General features: G+C 32.1%; 1 protein-coding gene across 1 annotated transcript; it reads left to right on the top strand.

Moving 5' to 3' along the window:
• Positions 1 to 5,092: 5,092 nt before the first annotated feature.
• On the top strand, positions 5,093 to 8,456 carry LOC143226017 (xibalbin-1-like; the record flags this gene model as incomplete). The annotated part of the gene is given in 2 exon segments (XM_076456386.1): positions 5,093 to 5,153; positions 5,767 to 8,456. Coding segments are annotated over 2 exon segments (200 nt in total), but the record flags the coding sequence as incomplete, so codon positions are not given.
• Positions 8,457 to 16,817: the final 8,361 nt, after the last annotated feature.

Here is a 16,817-nt window from a genome sequence, read left to right as displayed (position 1 = left end):
GCGAAATCAGCGTCGTTGTTAAAACAATCACATTTAAATTCTTGTTTAATAACCAAGTTTATGTTTTCACTGTTCGAAAAATGTTTGGATAAGGTGCTTTAATTTCTTATGCACATTTTCTGATCTTAGTACTTTTAGCCAATTTAAATGTGTTATTTGAAAGTATTACCTCAGCATTAATGAAGATCAAGTTTTATGAAATGATGAAATAGTTGAGCAACTATGAAATTCAACTTAAGTTAAAATATCATACATTTCTAACGTTTTGTATTTCAAATTACAGTATACTTTTAAATGTTTTCATTTAGTTTTTAAAGTTTGGTTCACAACACTTACATGTTATCTTTAAAACTTGTCTTTAGTACTTGTATTAAATTTAATTTTGAAGATACTACCTGTCAGTACAGATTTTTATTTTTTATATAAATAAATAAATCCTCTTTGTAATAGAGTACTGAAGAATGAAGCACCTGTCAGGTTTAATGTATGAGTTTGTTTGGTTTCAAAGTTCGCGCAAAGTTATACGAGAGCTAGTTGCGCTAGCCGTCCCTAAATTTGCAGTGTAAGACTAGAAGGTTTGGTTTGATTTGTTTTGAATTTCGCGTAAAGCTACACGAGGACTATCTGCGCTAGCCGTCCCTAATTTAGCAGTGAAAGACTAGAGGGAAGGTAGCTAGTCATCACCACCCACCGTTAACTCGTGGGCAACTCTTTTACCAACGAATAGTGGGATTGATCGTTACGTTGTAACTCCCCCACGGTTAAAAGGGCGAGCATATTTGGTGTGAGAAGGATTCGTACTCGCGACCCACAGATTGCGAGTCGAGCGCCCTAACCACCTGGCCATGCTGGGCGTATAATTTATAGAGGTCCAAGCAAATGCCTTACAAGCCATATAACAATAAAATAATAACAATTAACAAATCATCATTGAAATATAAAAATATCTGTAAAACACCATACGACAATTAAATCGGATTTCTGAACGATTTAGTGGGGTTGAACTGTAATCAAAATCATAATCCAATCACGTCTTCTAACAGTGATAATCAACCTTACAACCAGTTTGTTACACATATTAACACTTCTCAGTCTACACTGGAGATGTCTAAGAAAATCGAATAGCCTTTATCATAAAAGGAATACGTAGATTATAATTATTATCATAAAGTTAACTTACTCTATTTTTTTAATTAAAAAAGGGAGAAAAACAAAGTTTACCTTAACATTCTCATATGTTTACTATATAGTAAAGGAATCAGGAATCCAAGGAAAGCAAAGCATCCTTTGATCATTCAAATTCAACGTTATTAACCGTTTTTTATTTTATGTTAAAAGAGTAGTAACATCATGGCAACTTTAAAAACAAAAATTGAGCTAAAACATTAGATGAGATGTGTAAGATTATTATACCTGAAAGTTGTAGACAGAGGCTTTCTTTTGTGGAGATCGTGAAATCATAATACTAAACCGTATCGTCAGTGCTAATTTATACAGTCAGATTTGAATAACATTATTATAATATAGAAGTTTTTGAAATGTGCATAGCAAACAAAAAACACGAATAATCTACCGTTCGTAATTTCCATATCAATACTGCTATTTAAATATTTATGATTTCGTAAAGAATGTTAAATTTATATTGAGTGGGTTGATGCTACACAAATGAATATCATAACATGAATCCATAATACAATATCACTGAAACCAGCTTTTTATTAATATAACAAACGTTTATTGAATCTTTGGTTTGATAGAAAAAGTAGCACAGCACGTCAGCGTATAAGCTACTTTTTCTATCTCTTTTCCAATGGTCGGTATTACATATGCATGAAGGAACACTTATTACAAAACGGTATTAAACAAAGAAAATTTTTAGGAAAGTATTTCATGAACACATTAATTCATTTTTTTTAGAACAATCGAATAGTTGAAAATTGCTCCTGTATCATGTAAACAGTTGCTGACCCCCCAGTTTTGTTATCAACTTATTACTAGATACAACAACAAAGAACTGGCTGTAAACGTCGACGTATGTAAATATTTAATAGCATAAAATTACCAGGCAATTTGTTGACTGCTTAGTATTAAAGTATTAATAGCAGCAAGCACCAACCCTCTGTAAATGTCAAAGTTTAACAGGTTAGAAATAATTGCTTGATTGTAGATAAGAACCGTTTTTTATTCGCTTGGTTTACAAAAAAAAAACATTAAAACAATTATCTAATATACGTGTCATTATGTGATCTTAGTTACAACTAAATAATTAATTAATTACAGAATATTTTAGTATCGACATACAAAAGGCTAAAATCATTAACTAACAACACAAGTTGTGTAACGTTTAAATTTACACATTGTTTTATTTGTTTAATAATGAAGAAGCCCGGGTCGCGGGTTCGAATCCTCGTCACACCAAACATGTTTGCCCTTTCAATCGTGTGGGCATTATAATGTTACGGTCAATCCCACTATTCGTTGGTAAAAGAGTAGCCCAAAAGTTGGCGGTGGGTGGTGATGACTAGCTGCCTTCCCTCTAGTCTTACACTGCTAAATTAGGGACGGCTAGCGCAGATAGCTCTCGAGTAGCTTTGTGTGAAATTCAAAACAAACAACAAAGGAACTGCAAGTTTGTTATTATCTTAGAAACGAGTTACTAATAGCAACGACCAACTATCGTGGTAATGATTAACAGCGACACGGTAGGTCGTTACTGGTTGTTTAGAAGTGGACGACATAGGCTTAAATGTTAAAACATTTTTGCGGGATCATATTTTGGGAATGTGTTTAAACAGTATACAGTTATTTGTTCCCGAGTTAATTTGAAATTATGCGTCAGAAATTTAGGCAAGTTTGTCATTAATATATTTTTAAACCTTAGCATAGTGGAATAACAAATATCATCTTCGTATTAATATATTTATATTTTATATTAGTTGTTGATCGAAGGTGTTTAAGAATAAAAAAAAGGAGTATTTTCATTTGGTCGCCAGGAGAGTTATGAAAAAATGTTTACGGCAAAATCAGAAAGATTGTGTTGAATACCCATAAAAAAAAACTATTTAAAAATTTCTTTCTAATCTCTCCAACAGACTGAGTCATTTTACGGTTGCCCCAAACGGATATTTCAGCTGTTGCTTTACTTGTCATCCAAGCTTATGACTTTAATCAAATTTTATAAAAAGAGTACCCCTTTATATCAGTGATACGCTTACAAACTTAGAACGATGTCATCTTGGATACTGCTTCTTAAGGTAGACACAATCCATTTGTAGCTTTGCACGATTAAAAATAACAACAAAAGAAAACGCAACAATAATAAGAAGTAGAACTGAAATTCCATTCTAATATATTTTTAAATGATGATGAGAGATATTCGACAGTAAAATTTATGTAAGTAACTTTGATGACATATGTTAAAAACAGTAACATATAATTTGATAATGATCAATATAAAATAAGTACTTTAAAATAAACAATGTGATTTATAGAAGAGTTAAAACAGGTTTTACATAATCAAATTAAAAAAACATGTACCTGAAGTATTAGGTTTTTACGCACCTTTATTCGAGCCGAAATGGAGAAACTGAAACAAATGTGAAAAAAAAAATCACCTCCAGTTAATATGTTCTTCAAACAATTTTTGGTTTATGGCGTTTTCAATATTTCACCAGCTTTCGGGCTTTAAACCTTAACTTTTACAATATCGGAATTGTACCTACAGAAGGCTGCTCTCACTCTTAGAATGAGCACAAAAAATCGAAAATGTTGTTCCAAAGGCAGCATAGAACTTGTGTAAATGTATAGTACAATGAAAAGCCAAGTATAAAATAATAAGATTCGAAAGATTTTATTTAAATTTATTTTTTCCTGATGCCGATGATTTCTTCTAATAAAACATTAGTCTTCTTATCATATATTAAACCAAAAAATCCAAGTTCCATAATGAATATACCAAATTATTTTTTCTACGTTTTAATGCCTTTTCTTTACAACCTAAACGCGGATATTAAAATATAATTAATCTTACTTAGTGCAAAGCAGTTTAAATCCAAAATAAATTGAAGTCCAATATATCTTTCTTTTAACTGTGGCTTATTCAAATGATCTTATGTAGTAGCTTGAGTGAAAAAAGTACAACATCTATATCTCCCAGTACTATACATTTAATGTGGAGATGCACTATTAATATAGGATGGATTTACACTGGAATGGCGTGAGACGAAACACAAAAAAAATAATAACTTGGGAATAACAGAAAATAAAATGTATCATCCAAATATTTTCCGACTTTCCTCTCTACTTTTTTTCCTTTCAGTGTTCTTTCTTTTCGAACAATCCTTTCGTACTAATCCTGTTTGTACTATACTATTCAATGTTATTACCTCTTTCTTATTTGAATGTTTAATAATGCATTATATAAGTTGTTATTATCCCCCATGAGAGCGTTCTGTCTGCAGACTTATATGTTAGAAACAGTGTTAGGCATGTAGTACAAATAGCCCTTTGAGAAGCTTTGTGTTTAATAACAAACAACAACAATTGTTCTTAATTTTACTCGCTTCCAGCTAGTATAGCGGTATGTCTCCGGATTCACGACGTTAAAATCAGGGGTTTAACCCCCCTCTGTGGGCTCAGCAGATAGCCCGATGTGGCTTTGCTATAAGAAAACACACGAATTTTACTTAAGCTTCCACCTAATGGCAGTAAATACAACAACAATTAGAGGAAATTATAATCTGAATAGTTCTGAGTTTTACAATGGAAGTAAGAAGTTAAACTATGCTAGAAATACACAGAAAACGGGTTGATTTAAAATAATCTATCTTGTGAAAATAGCCTAACTTTTACGTGTACATATCGTTCTTTTTTTAGTATTATATGGGTTTTACTTACAACATTTACAAATACTACAAATATCTTGAAAATGTCCCCCATTTTTCCTTATTTGTCTTTCACAGGTGCTCAGCAAAGGCTTCTCGTCAATTTTAAAACCATGGATATTTAGACAAAATAATTATTTTTTCGTTTGTGTCTTGCTAATTTTTTAAGCTAATTACTACACAACAAAATATTTCTTCTTGTATTCCAGAAGACAAACAGCTTCAAGAATATCGAGAGAGACTTCAGAATATCTTATCTGATTCATACAAGTAAGCAGCATCTTTATTTTCTGGTATTTTAAAGTCACATGATTTGAGCTTTCAACAAAAAGGACTTGTCTAATGTAATTCATGTCAAATGCTTGACGATGGCTATTAAAATAACTAAAATCTTTACGTATATACAAAAACTATTGTTCGTGGGAAGAACAAGCTCAAAAATAACAAGTTGATGTTGTGTTTACGGTATTGTTCCTAATGAGAAAATATCAAGTTAAGGGTTGAGGGTTGACTTTGATAAAAGATTCACTATTTCCTACAGAGAGAATAATAGATCTAAATACGCCCCCCAGTGGCATAGTGGTATGTCTGCGGACTTACTAAAAACCGGGTTTCAATACCTGTGGAGGGCAGAGCACAGATAGCCCAGTGAGTAGCTTTGTACTTAATTCTAAACAAAAAAAAAAATCTAAATATACTTACAAAATTGCTTTCTGTCTCTGCAGATCACGAAGATATAATCTCTATGATACTTCAAAGCTTTTACATTCGCAGATTAGCTCGCAAAACGCATATGTTATTTCTTCTATAGTTTTTATTAGATTTCAATTCATCACCATTTCTTACAAATAAATTATTATATACAACTTTATATATTCTACAGGAGAACATGCATTTCTCGCGGAAGAAGCTGTGACGTTCGTCCTAACTCCTGCTGTGGGGGTTCTTCTTGTCGTTGTAACCTTTGGGGAACAAACTGCCGTTGCCAAAGACAAGGTCTCTTTCAAGGATGGGGGAAATAAAAGGACATGACTAAGCGATCTTGCACTCTAACGGCTCTGACTATTATAACTTACTTTCTTTAACGGCTCTGACCATTATAACTTCCTTTCTAAACTACTTTTTACCTCTAAACATTATTTAAGGATTTTAAGTTCTGTTTCCAAAAGAACTTTTGGAGGTTTACTATCAGCTTCATATGTTAAAACAAGGACTGGTAAATTGTACAATACCATTGTGCTACTTAATGAAATGTTGTACGGGTAATGGTGTATTTATTTCATTTATATTAATTTTTTTCAGATATTTATTCTTTAAAGGAAGGCCACTAGAAACAGGATGGAATTAAAATTAAAATAACTAGGGAAAAATAAATTACAAATATGTAAGATTCTGGAAATCAACAGGGTGTTTCATAGCGATCACTGTAGCAGGCTGCAGATCAGTAAGGTGTTTGATGAACATGCTCCATCTAGTAAAGTATTTATGGACACGTTTAAAAAATGACAATAATTATTTCTATCGGTTAAGAGTTGTCATGTAAGCGATGGATGGTGCTAAGTGATTGCCTTCATCGATCAGTAGCTCTGATTTAGGCTGCTTACCCCTGAACTTTGTGGCTTCTGATCCAGGCACTTAAGGTGTCCATTAGAATTAAAATAAACAGATATCATAAGTACCGTAGTATTTATAGTAGGAGTGAGGTGAATACACGATACATGCAATACAAACTATTTATTCATATACACCTTTAACAACCAAATAATAAACAAGTACTTGAGAGACGCCCTTAGGTGATAAACAAATCACACATAAATTATAAGTCATACAACCACTTGAGAAAGTTACAAGATCAGATACAAAACATTCATAAAACCTCAAATTTCCCAATCTCACTGACTGATTAACATTTTTGAACACTTGTAGGTTGTAATAAACAGTCTTGCCATAGTTATAAGTGCACCAAATATAACTATTATAAAGAGACCACGTGCTAGTATCTTTCTGCACTAAAAATTACCAAAAAGATGAGCTATTTGACATACGCCAGGTAATATCTTGAACAGGGGCACGCACCATTTTAAAATACACATTTCCTCTCGCTCACTCCAAATACTGAATAAGTGGGGTCAAATAAAACAATGAATGTGGTGTGTTCTTCCTAACCTACAGCACTATGTGATAAAATATGAAAACTGTGAGTAGCATAGTGTATGCCAACATAGGGTGAGCCTTGAGAAAAACTACACTAACCAGGCTAAAAGACAAGCTACTCTCTTTTGCAAGGAATTTTTAATACGCATTGTAAGTTAATTCAAGTTTGAGTTCATGAAGCATTTAATACGTAGAGCACCCAAACTAATGATATACCTACAGGATATTAATAGAAGTGCAACTAAAAATGAGGATTGAAGTTTGGAATGGGCAATAGGCATGGCGTAATAAAACTTCCTTTGTGCAACCTAACAAGGAGATGTGTCCAGCATCCAGCACATGCTTACTTCGTTTTTTCTGTATTGACAATATTATACAACTTTGTATTGACAATATTATACAACTTATACGCTCATACAAAAGAGTGTTTTTGATTTTCTACTTTTGTATATACAATAAGAAATTCTTGACTTCGATATACGGAAACATCTTAGGACCTTTTATCTTTGTATTTTAATACGCCTTTTATGAAGTTGCGAAAGGAGGGGCAAGTCATATGTCCGTCCGATATCTGATTTTTGTGGTGTTGTATAAACAGACCTTGCATTACATTTATTTTCTACAGTAATTCGATTCACAGAAACCTCTAATTATTGTATGATAAGCATAACTAAGTTTGATTAGTTTTGTCCATCTGGTTTATTGTATGCAGAATAAACAATGTAGGCATGTAAAATGGACCTGATGTTGTATACACCACCTTGTTAGGTTGTACTGAGGAAGCCATCTTACACCTACCTTGTTTTCACACTTTTTGGTGCACTCATTCTTACACTTTCAATTTTTTTAAATATTGTTCAGCTTGTGTTGTGCTATCATGCAAATGAATCTAGTTAGATAGAACAAAACTCGATATATATATTTTGAATCAACTGCAAAACTATTTTATCAAAATAGTTTTGTCATTCAAAATACTTATACGAATAATAACATGCATAGCAAAATTGTACAGTCAGTGCTTCATACATTTCTTGAGAAAGGAGGTTGAAGTATAGTATATTTTATTACATTCCATTGTACCTAAGTCTATGCGCCCAAAATTTTGTATGGTTATTTATTAAAACTGACTTATAATTAAACACAAAGCAAAGTACAAAAATGAAGAAATGTTGTTAATGCACTTCAGAAAAACTTTAGTTGAATTTTCATTTTTGTGTTAAAACAGTTTCGTCTGCTTTAGTTGAACATATCTAACATGTTACATATTATTATTATCTATCTTGGATGATGCCTTAATATATCATGTTACATATTATCCCAAACGAGTTTCCTATTTATTATGCTGTGTATGTTATGTATTACAATTTCAAATAGCCGAAATTTTCATTTTAATTTAGGAGTTAATTAAATGTCAATATGTATAAAAGTTACGATATTTGTCAACAAGATTGATACACACAATTTTCTTTCTTGAAACAAATATATTTTAATAAGCAAATAATAATAATACAAATTATATTAACGGTTGACACAAATAGTTATTACAAATAATAATTTATACACAAAAGTTTTATACACTTACGAACTATACTGAGTTTTTAATCTGATCTAGAACTGAATATTTTATTGATGATTCAGGTCCACGACGACAATTTACTTTTGAGTTTATATTGATATACCTCGTTTAAGCTAGCTTGCTTGGATGATCTCACGCCGAGTATAAGTTGACGTTTTACCGACGAAGATAGTTAAGGTTCTCGCAGAAATACTAATGACCGAAGTTAATTCATTTGAATGGTTTGTAATGCTCGAAATTTATAAACGTTTCTGGTCAGATTCTGTAGGTTTCTGAATAATAAGTGTTTATCACAATTACAGTTTGTGAGGCTTATAGTATACTGAGTGTAGTGACAAAACAATAATCTATTACTGTCTCTTGGCGTCTTGTGATGACTTGCTTTATATACTCATTAGGCGAGATTCTTGAAAGCTTAACAATGCTCGAAGATACGCTAGTGTTTTCGTAAAACATTTATTGTTCATTCTTACTTTGTAGAAGATTTTCCAAAGTATTTTCCAAATACACATCCAACAATGTATATTACATGGATCAAGCGAAACAGTCACAAATATGCAATTAAATGTACGACACTAAATCTGTTACAAACAATACCTACACACAAAACACCACACAAACTCGACATGGTCAGTATTTTATTTCCAGTAAAAAAACAAAAAGCTACAGTCATGTGAAAAAATTAGGACACCCTATGAAAGCCTGTGTATTTTTGTAACGTTTTTGGATATACAGATATTTAATCTCAATTTTAACAATACTGAGAGATTATAGAAATATAACTAAACAATTAAAACTGAAGAAAAGACTTTTCAAGATCTTCTATAAATGTCATGCTACAAAAATGCATATTTGAACTGAGGAAAAGTTAGGACACCCTACCCCCTAATAGCTAGTATTACCCTCTTTGGCTGAAATAACTGCAGTGAGACGCTTCTTGTTAGCTATCTACCAGTCTCTGACATCAGTCTGAAGAAAGTTTGCCCCACTCCTCAATGCAAAATTCTGTCAGCTGTGAGATGCTTAAGGGGTTTCTTGCATTACAGCCCGTTTTACGTCACCCCAAGATCTGGGCTTTGACTCGGCCATTCCAGGACTCTCCATTTCTTAGTTTTGAGCCAGTCCTTGGTGGATTTACTGGTATGTTTTGGGCATTGTCGTGTTGCAGGGTCCATTTTCACTTCAGCTTTAATTTTCTAACAGATGGTCTCACATGATCCTCAAGCACTCTCTGATACACAGTAGAATTCATGGTGGATTCTATGATTGTGAGCTGTCCAGGTCTTGCTGCAGCAAAGCAGCCCCAAACCATGATACTTCCACCTCCATGTTTTACAGTTGGTATGAGGTTCTTTTCCTGGAATGCTGTATTTGGTTTACGCCAAACATATCCTCTGTTCTGGTGTCCAAATAATTAAATTTTGGACTCATCTGTCCAAAGAAGATTATTCCAGAAGTCCTGATCTTTGTCTACATTCTCTCTGGCAAATTTCAGTCTGTCCTTAATGTTTCTCTTAGAGAGCAAAGGATTCCTTCTTGCACACCTCCCATGCAAGTTACACTTGTGCAGTCTCCTTCTGATTGCAGAGGCATACACTTTCACATCAACAGTAGCCAGAGCCTGCTGTAGGTCCCGTGATCACATTTTAGGGTTTTTGGAGACCTCTTTTAGCATCTTGCGGTCTGCTCTCGGGGTGAACTTGCTTGGACGACCAGACCTGGGCATGTTGGCAGTTGTTTTGTCCTTGTTGACTATTTTCTGGACAGTGGAATGGCTGATTTCAAAATCTTTTGGGATCTTTTTAAATCCCTTACCAGACTCATAAACTGCTACAATTTTCTTTCTGAAGGCCTCATACAGCTCTTTTGCTTGGTGGTCACTATCACTTCAACAGTCAGGAGCACACCAAACAAAATGTCTGAGGTTTAAATAGAGCAAACCTCATTCACAATGCTGAGTAACGATCTTCTAATCACATGCCCCTGGTGTGATACACCTGTGTGTGAGTTGAGCCATTTTATGTGGTAATAAATATGGGTGTGTTCTAACTATTTCCTCAGTTAGAATATGCATTTTTGTCGAATTACATTTTACAGAAGATCTTGAAAAGTCTTTTCTTCAGTTTTAATTGTTTAGTTATATTCCTATAATCTCTCAGTATTGTTAAAATTGAGATTAAATATCTATATATCCAAAAATGTTACAAAAATACACAGGCTTTCATGGGGTGTCCTAATTTTTTCACATGACTGTACATTCTATTCAAAACCATAACAGTACTTTACATTTCGATAAAACAGTAAACTCACTATATTTCGAAGGCCCATAAGAGCAAGAACATTTAACGAACTTATAAATATTGCTCTGATGAGGAAATTGAATCTACGTTCATGTTATTTGAATATTCGTAATTATTTTTGTGAATGTAAATTCCTAAACAAGTATTCTCAGAAGTGTCCTTTGATACGTATTATTAGTGATCTAAAGATACGTCTTTAATGGTTTTTCTTAGGGTTTTCCTCTTACCGTACTTTGTAAAACAGTCGTGATTTATAACGTTCGTAAAATCCTGTCAGAGATTCGTCAGTCAGTTCCCGGATATAGTAACTGAGCTTGTAGATTAGTTTGCTCATGTTTTCTTACTCGAAATCTTGCAGTGTTCCATCGTATTCATGAGCTTTACCTAACATATCAGATTACTTGCACTTAATTTCGGTTTTTTCATGGTATCTTTAGGCATGAAACCACGGTTTGTTTCCAGTTCATCGTATATCCTGTTTTCTAAATTAGGATCTAATATTTCCAAGTTTCATAACGAATTTTTTTTTTTTTTTTTGCTTATACTCAAGTATTTAAGAAAATACGGTAGTCATGTAACGTATTTAGTCTCTACTATGCGTCAGTTCTTCAACTCATTCACTTTATTATTTTAATAAGTATATGAATATATTGAAGCATATCAATGCACTTTTAGTTTTTGTTAATGATAGAAACATGCTAGTAAGGACAAAGTGTTTTCCTAGGGACAGTTATCACTGTTGACAATGATATTTTCTCGTGATAATTATTGCAACAGCAAAATAAATTTCACAAACGATTGCCACAGGTTGTTTCTTTTTTAGTTTTAAATAATAACCAAATTTGGTGAACGAGAATCAACGCTTTTTTCATTTTATCTCAAAAATCACATTTCGTCAATGATTTTTTTCAACTTATGGAGAAATAAAGTATTCTATTTACGACGACAACTGTAAAATTAAACTATCCTTCTGATGTTTTAGTGGTTAATATCTTTTTGTTATGTGTCATGAATAAAGGTCAATTGCAAGTAGAAATAACATAATAGTAAATTTTCGTTTTCTACAGCGATAAAAATATTTCGTTTTTAATTACAGATGTCAAACACTCACTGCTTTCGAATCTCCGGACTAGAAATATCGGTATATATCTAACTTTGGAAGTGTAACTGAAATTAAAACTAATGTGGAGTATTTTTTACAAGCATATACCTTACTCATATATAGTAAAATAAATTATACAGATTTTTATTTCTTATTACACTTAAAAATTGAACGTAATTGCTTATATCGAAAGTAGTAGATTTTGGTTGGAAGGTCAAAAACCGAAACAGGATATGCCTATGAATACGTTTTGCACTTTTAGCTATTTATACCTATGACAGTTAATCCACTCATTGGATGGTTACTAGTAGTCGTGTAATTGATGGACGATGCTGATTGGCTGCCCTCCCCATAGTCGTTAGTGTTAAATTATGTATAGTTTTATGTCAGATTTTTATTAGTCTGACCTGTTCGTTTAGTCCGTGTATCGCATTACGTATATTTCAGGTTTAAAATCCAAAAATATCTATCTAAGACATCATAAAATGAAGTTAACTTTCGTAGTAACGATTCGCGAAGGCCAAATGTAAAGCATATTGTACGAATTTGTTGTATATGTCTTCGTCTTTAAAAGTAATTAGTTAACTTTTATATTTTATTTATTTACATTTTCTATAATAAGCCCAAACTTAAGTTACGATTTTACATAGTTTATAAATGCTTCTAGTAGTCTGGAAACTAAAATGGATCTCATACTTTACGACTAATCTTTGTATCTAGATTGAAAAATATCTTGTTAAGGTGATTCAGTTATCTTCGACATAAGAAAGCCTAGAATTGGTACATAACAAGTTTTCAAGTTTAAGTTGCTATATTGAGCAAAGAAGACAGGTAAAACAGAGACGAATCCAGATATGTGTTAACATTATGCTATTGCTTAAGAATTAATATACTAAAACTTTTAGCGATAATTCAGAGACGATTCATATTTTATTTATAGTTAAAAGGAATACAGTGTTTAAATCATTATACATACCAATAACGCCATCTAGATTTCAATCTCCCAGTGTTATATAACATCTATCCAGCACTTCTTATTTCTAAACCTAGAACAGCTTCTTTGTTTAATACTGGAAAAACTTTTGTAACTCTAGGTAATTTAAATGGCGGTAGTTTAGATGAAATTATTGGTTCATAAATAACTACGTGGGTATAAAAAAAAACACCCAACTACACCTTCACCGTTAATTTTGAAGATAGTATCATAGTACACCGACACGCATGTCGAGTCATTTTTAATGGTTAGTCCTTGTGTATAATAACTATTTATTATGTTTAAAATCATTTAGTTAAATATTTGACAAATTTTATTAAACATTTTGCAAGTGCGAAATTCTGTTCAGAAATTACCTACCAAGAATGGTTTATTTTTAAATTCCTGGTATTTATAATAAAGAAATATTTTTACCATTGTTGAACATATTCAACAAGTAGTTAACGTGTTAGTGATGTTCAGAAAGGAATGGGATATTAAGTGTCATATACCAACCATGTTAAATTGCAACCAACAAATATACACTAATTATATTGGGAATCATGTAGACGTCACTTTTCCGTATACTTTCTTTTTAGCGCGATAAATTCATTACGCCATTTATCAACTTCATCGGATAAGCTCGGTGATATGCAATTGTTTTTCAAGTTAGTTGAATGCAGTTGTTTTAAGAGCGACAGTTGTAATAGAAGAACACAATATCCTGTGTAGTAGTTAGTGAAAACCCGCTGTAAATAGAACAAACTGTCAGCAATCTTGACATTAGAGAAACTAATTTCGATACGTTCGTGTCTTCTCTTCAGTCTCATGCTTTTAGAAACTACTTGCTCCAATATCAGTACTGTAGTTTATCACTAACGTCTCTTGTCTAGAAATTTGGTTCATTGATCCATTCCTGAATCAAAATAATAGTCATGTATTTGAACTGTACGCAGATGGTGAATTATTGTCTATTTGAAATCCTCATTTGTATTTATTACCTCACATTGACTGTGGATTTAACATTATGATATTGCAGGAAAGTTTCTTATTCAAACGAACGGATACCAGACTTTTAACTCTCATTATTGGCCAGTATACAGAAACGGAAATTTCGTTTCTTTCACAATAAGTCTCATGTAATTAACATGCTTATGAAGCAGATGCGTGAACTTGTTTATTAAGCATGATTTTTATGTAGAAACACAATTAGGTAATGAAAACTTTGTTAGGAACATTAAATTTTTATCACTGAAACAAAAACAAGTTTAGATAACAAGAAAACTGTTTTCAGATTAATTAAGTCTCGTTATAAGTAAAAAATATCATTATACACACAAGTACATTCTTAAGAACTTTAACCACCCGCAAAATGGGTAGAAACAAATGTTTCCTTAGAAACATAACTCGAAAAGGCAGTAGTGTAAACTTATTAGAAGCACTAACCTCTTATCGCAAAAATAATGATAAATTAAGTACCTTGTTGAATGTCCTGTACTGTACAAAGTGAAGACTTATAAAACTATTAAACCTAAAATGACAGAAAAAATGGTTTAGAACATTAACTTCAACCATGCCTATTAAAACGCTCTAAATATTAATAAAACTTGCTCGGTGTGAGTTTTTACTTAGTGCTATAATTACTAAAACTAAATATGTAATAAACGTTTTAAACTTCCTTTCATGGAGACAAAATTTTCCCATTAGTTCATAAGACAGCATTTATAATAATAACACAGTGTCTATTAATCTTCTTAAACGAGGAAAAGATCATCCTAGGTACTATGAAAATAGTTCTAAATAAAAGTTGACATTCTGATTTGAAGTCAAAACCATTGGTTTTAATAATAAAATCAGAAACACTTATCTAAGATGCTGCAACACCATACTCTGCAACCTTTCTATAAGAAATGTTCTCATGAGTTAAATGAAAATTTAATAAATTGTGTTGTTTTTGTACGACATGCCCAAAAATCAGCTTAAATGTTATAGTAATTATATTTATCATTTTGTGAAGTAACAGTTTATTTAATGACTTTTAAACTGTTTTGAAAAGTGTTCACGTAATTATGTTGAAATCACGAAAGTTTTGTGAAATATAAGTTAGACGTGATCTTGGAATGTCTGTTTTTGTGTAAAACAGTATTACTTACGCGCAACTATGTATACCAGCGAACTTCAGTAATAATAGAACTTCACAGACAGCCAGTTACGAGCGATATATGTATGTGGTGATTATGTCCAAATACATCGAGCAGTTCGGCTACTGGAACTTCTGTGTATAAAATAAAAACAGGCGCAATATTTTTTTGTATAAGTGACATTATAGGTTGTAGCTTAAAATAAAGAGCTTCAACAGCTCTTTAGACAGAAGTGAGATGCGCATAACCATTAAGTTTTCTATTTTTCTTTAATGTTGTTGCTTTCAAGATAACATTCTCAGAGACACGACGTTTCGTGTTTAATAAAAGATGAACTACACTAAAGCAAAGTACAGAACGTACGAGCGCCAAAGACATTGTGTCACGTTCTGAAGATCACAGAAAATAAACACGTTAGCTCAATCTAATTTTCTTTGTCATAAGCCATTCAGTATGAAGACATCTCCGGATATACAAGTTAATAAAGAAAGCGTGTTGTTTCCATAGTGAAAAGCTCACAAATGACGCAGCATCTTGTCTTCAAGCAATGTATAGTTCGCTTCTAACATTTGATGATGACATAAAATCCCTTTTCGTTAATATAAAAGCCAATGGCAAGAACACGTTTTGTAAACAGGAACACACTTACATGTATAAAAGTTTTACTTATTTGTATTCAAAAATTCAACTTTGTTAACTTAAAAAAAATACTAAACCTAATCATATGGGCAAACGAATACACGAAAAGTTATATAATGATGTACAAAGACATGACAGAAGACTATTCATTTAGATGTATTGAATATTTGAAATGCCCGTCTTTTATTTTAAATTGATAGACTAAGAAAAAAAAAACAAATTTAATGTAGTTAATAAAACATCCATCGCCAACTCTTGGACTATTCTAATCGAATAGTTCTGTCTGATCGTTACTCTTATAACACACACACATGGTCCCAATGTGTGAGCAGTATGCGAACCATGGGCCCTCATCTAACAAAAAGACACGCTAACTACTGAGTTATGCCTAGTACGTGGATAAGTTATATGACACTCATGACCTATAATAATGAAGGAAAACAATATATGTCTATTCATCAATTTTAATCATTTTGACGTAGATAAAACTGAATTTTGTATCACATGGCAACTAATTGTACTTTTATTTGTCAAAACAAAATGTCAAACAATTTGCATAACTCAGTGTTATAGCTTAGGTCTCCCATACATGATCGTTTAGTATACATATTGTAGAAATTTGTTTCATCTCTTATATGTATTGAATATTTAACCATGTCACTCCTCCAAACTTAATACTAGAGAATTTTTTTAAATTTATCATTTTTATTACGTTATCTATGTAACCCAAGAAATAATTTTCTTTCACTGTGTGTTTCTAACACGTCGTTTATCAAAAATACATAATGAGAAAAAATATTTTCGACACTTTCTATACCTTTAATCGCGTCACTTGTGTTCCCGTAATTAAACACTAATTTTTTTTTCATCCTTTATTTAAACCAATGCACACAAATCCAACAAAGACAAACGAAACGCAACTAAACAAAATACTACTAATAGTAAAAAAAGCCAACACAATTTCACAAACACTTTATTCCTACCTACGCAAGACAGACTCACGTACACCACAAATATACGGCATCCCCAAACCTCATAAACCAGATTGT

Source organism: Tachypleus tridentatus, chromosome 9 (genome assembly GCF_004210375.1).
Source record: "Tachypleus tridentatus isolate NWPU-2018 chromosome 9, ASM421037v1, whole genome shotgun sequence".
Classification (NCBI taxonomy): Eukaryota; Metazoa; Arthropoda; class Merostomata; order Xiphosura; family Limulidae; genus Tachypleus; species Tachypleus tridentatus.
The sequence above is the reverse complement of the archived record's forward strand: the minus strand, read 5'-3'. Positions and strand labels throughout refer to the sequence as shown.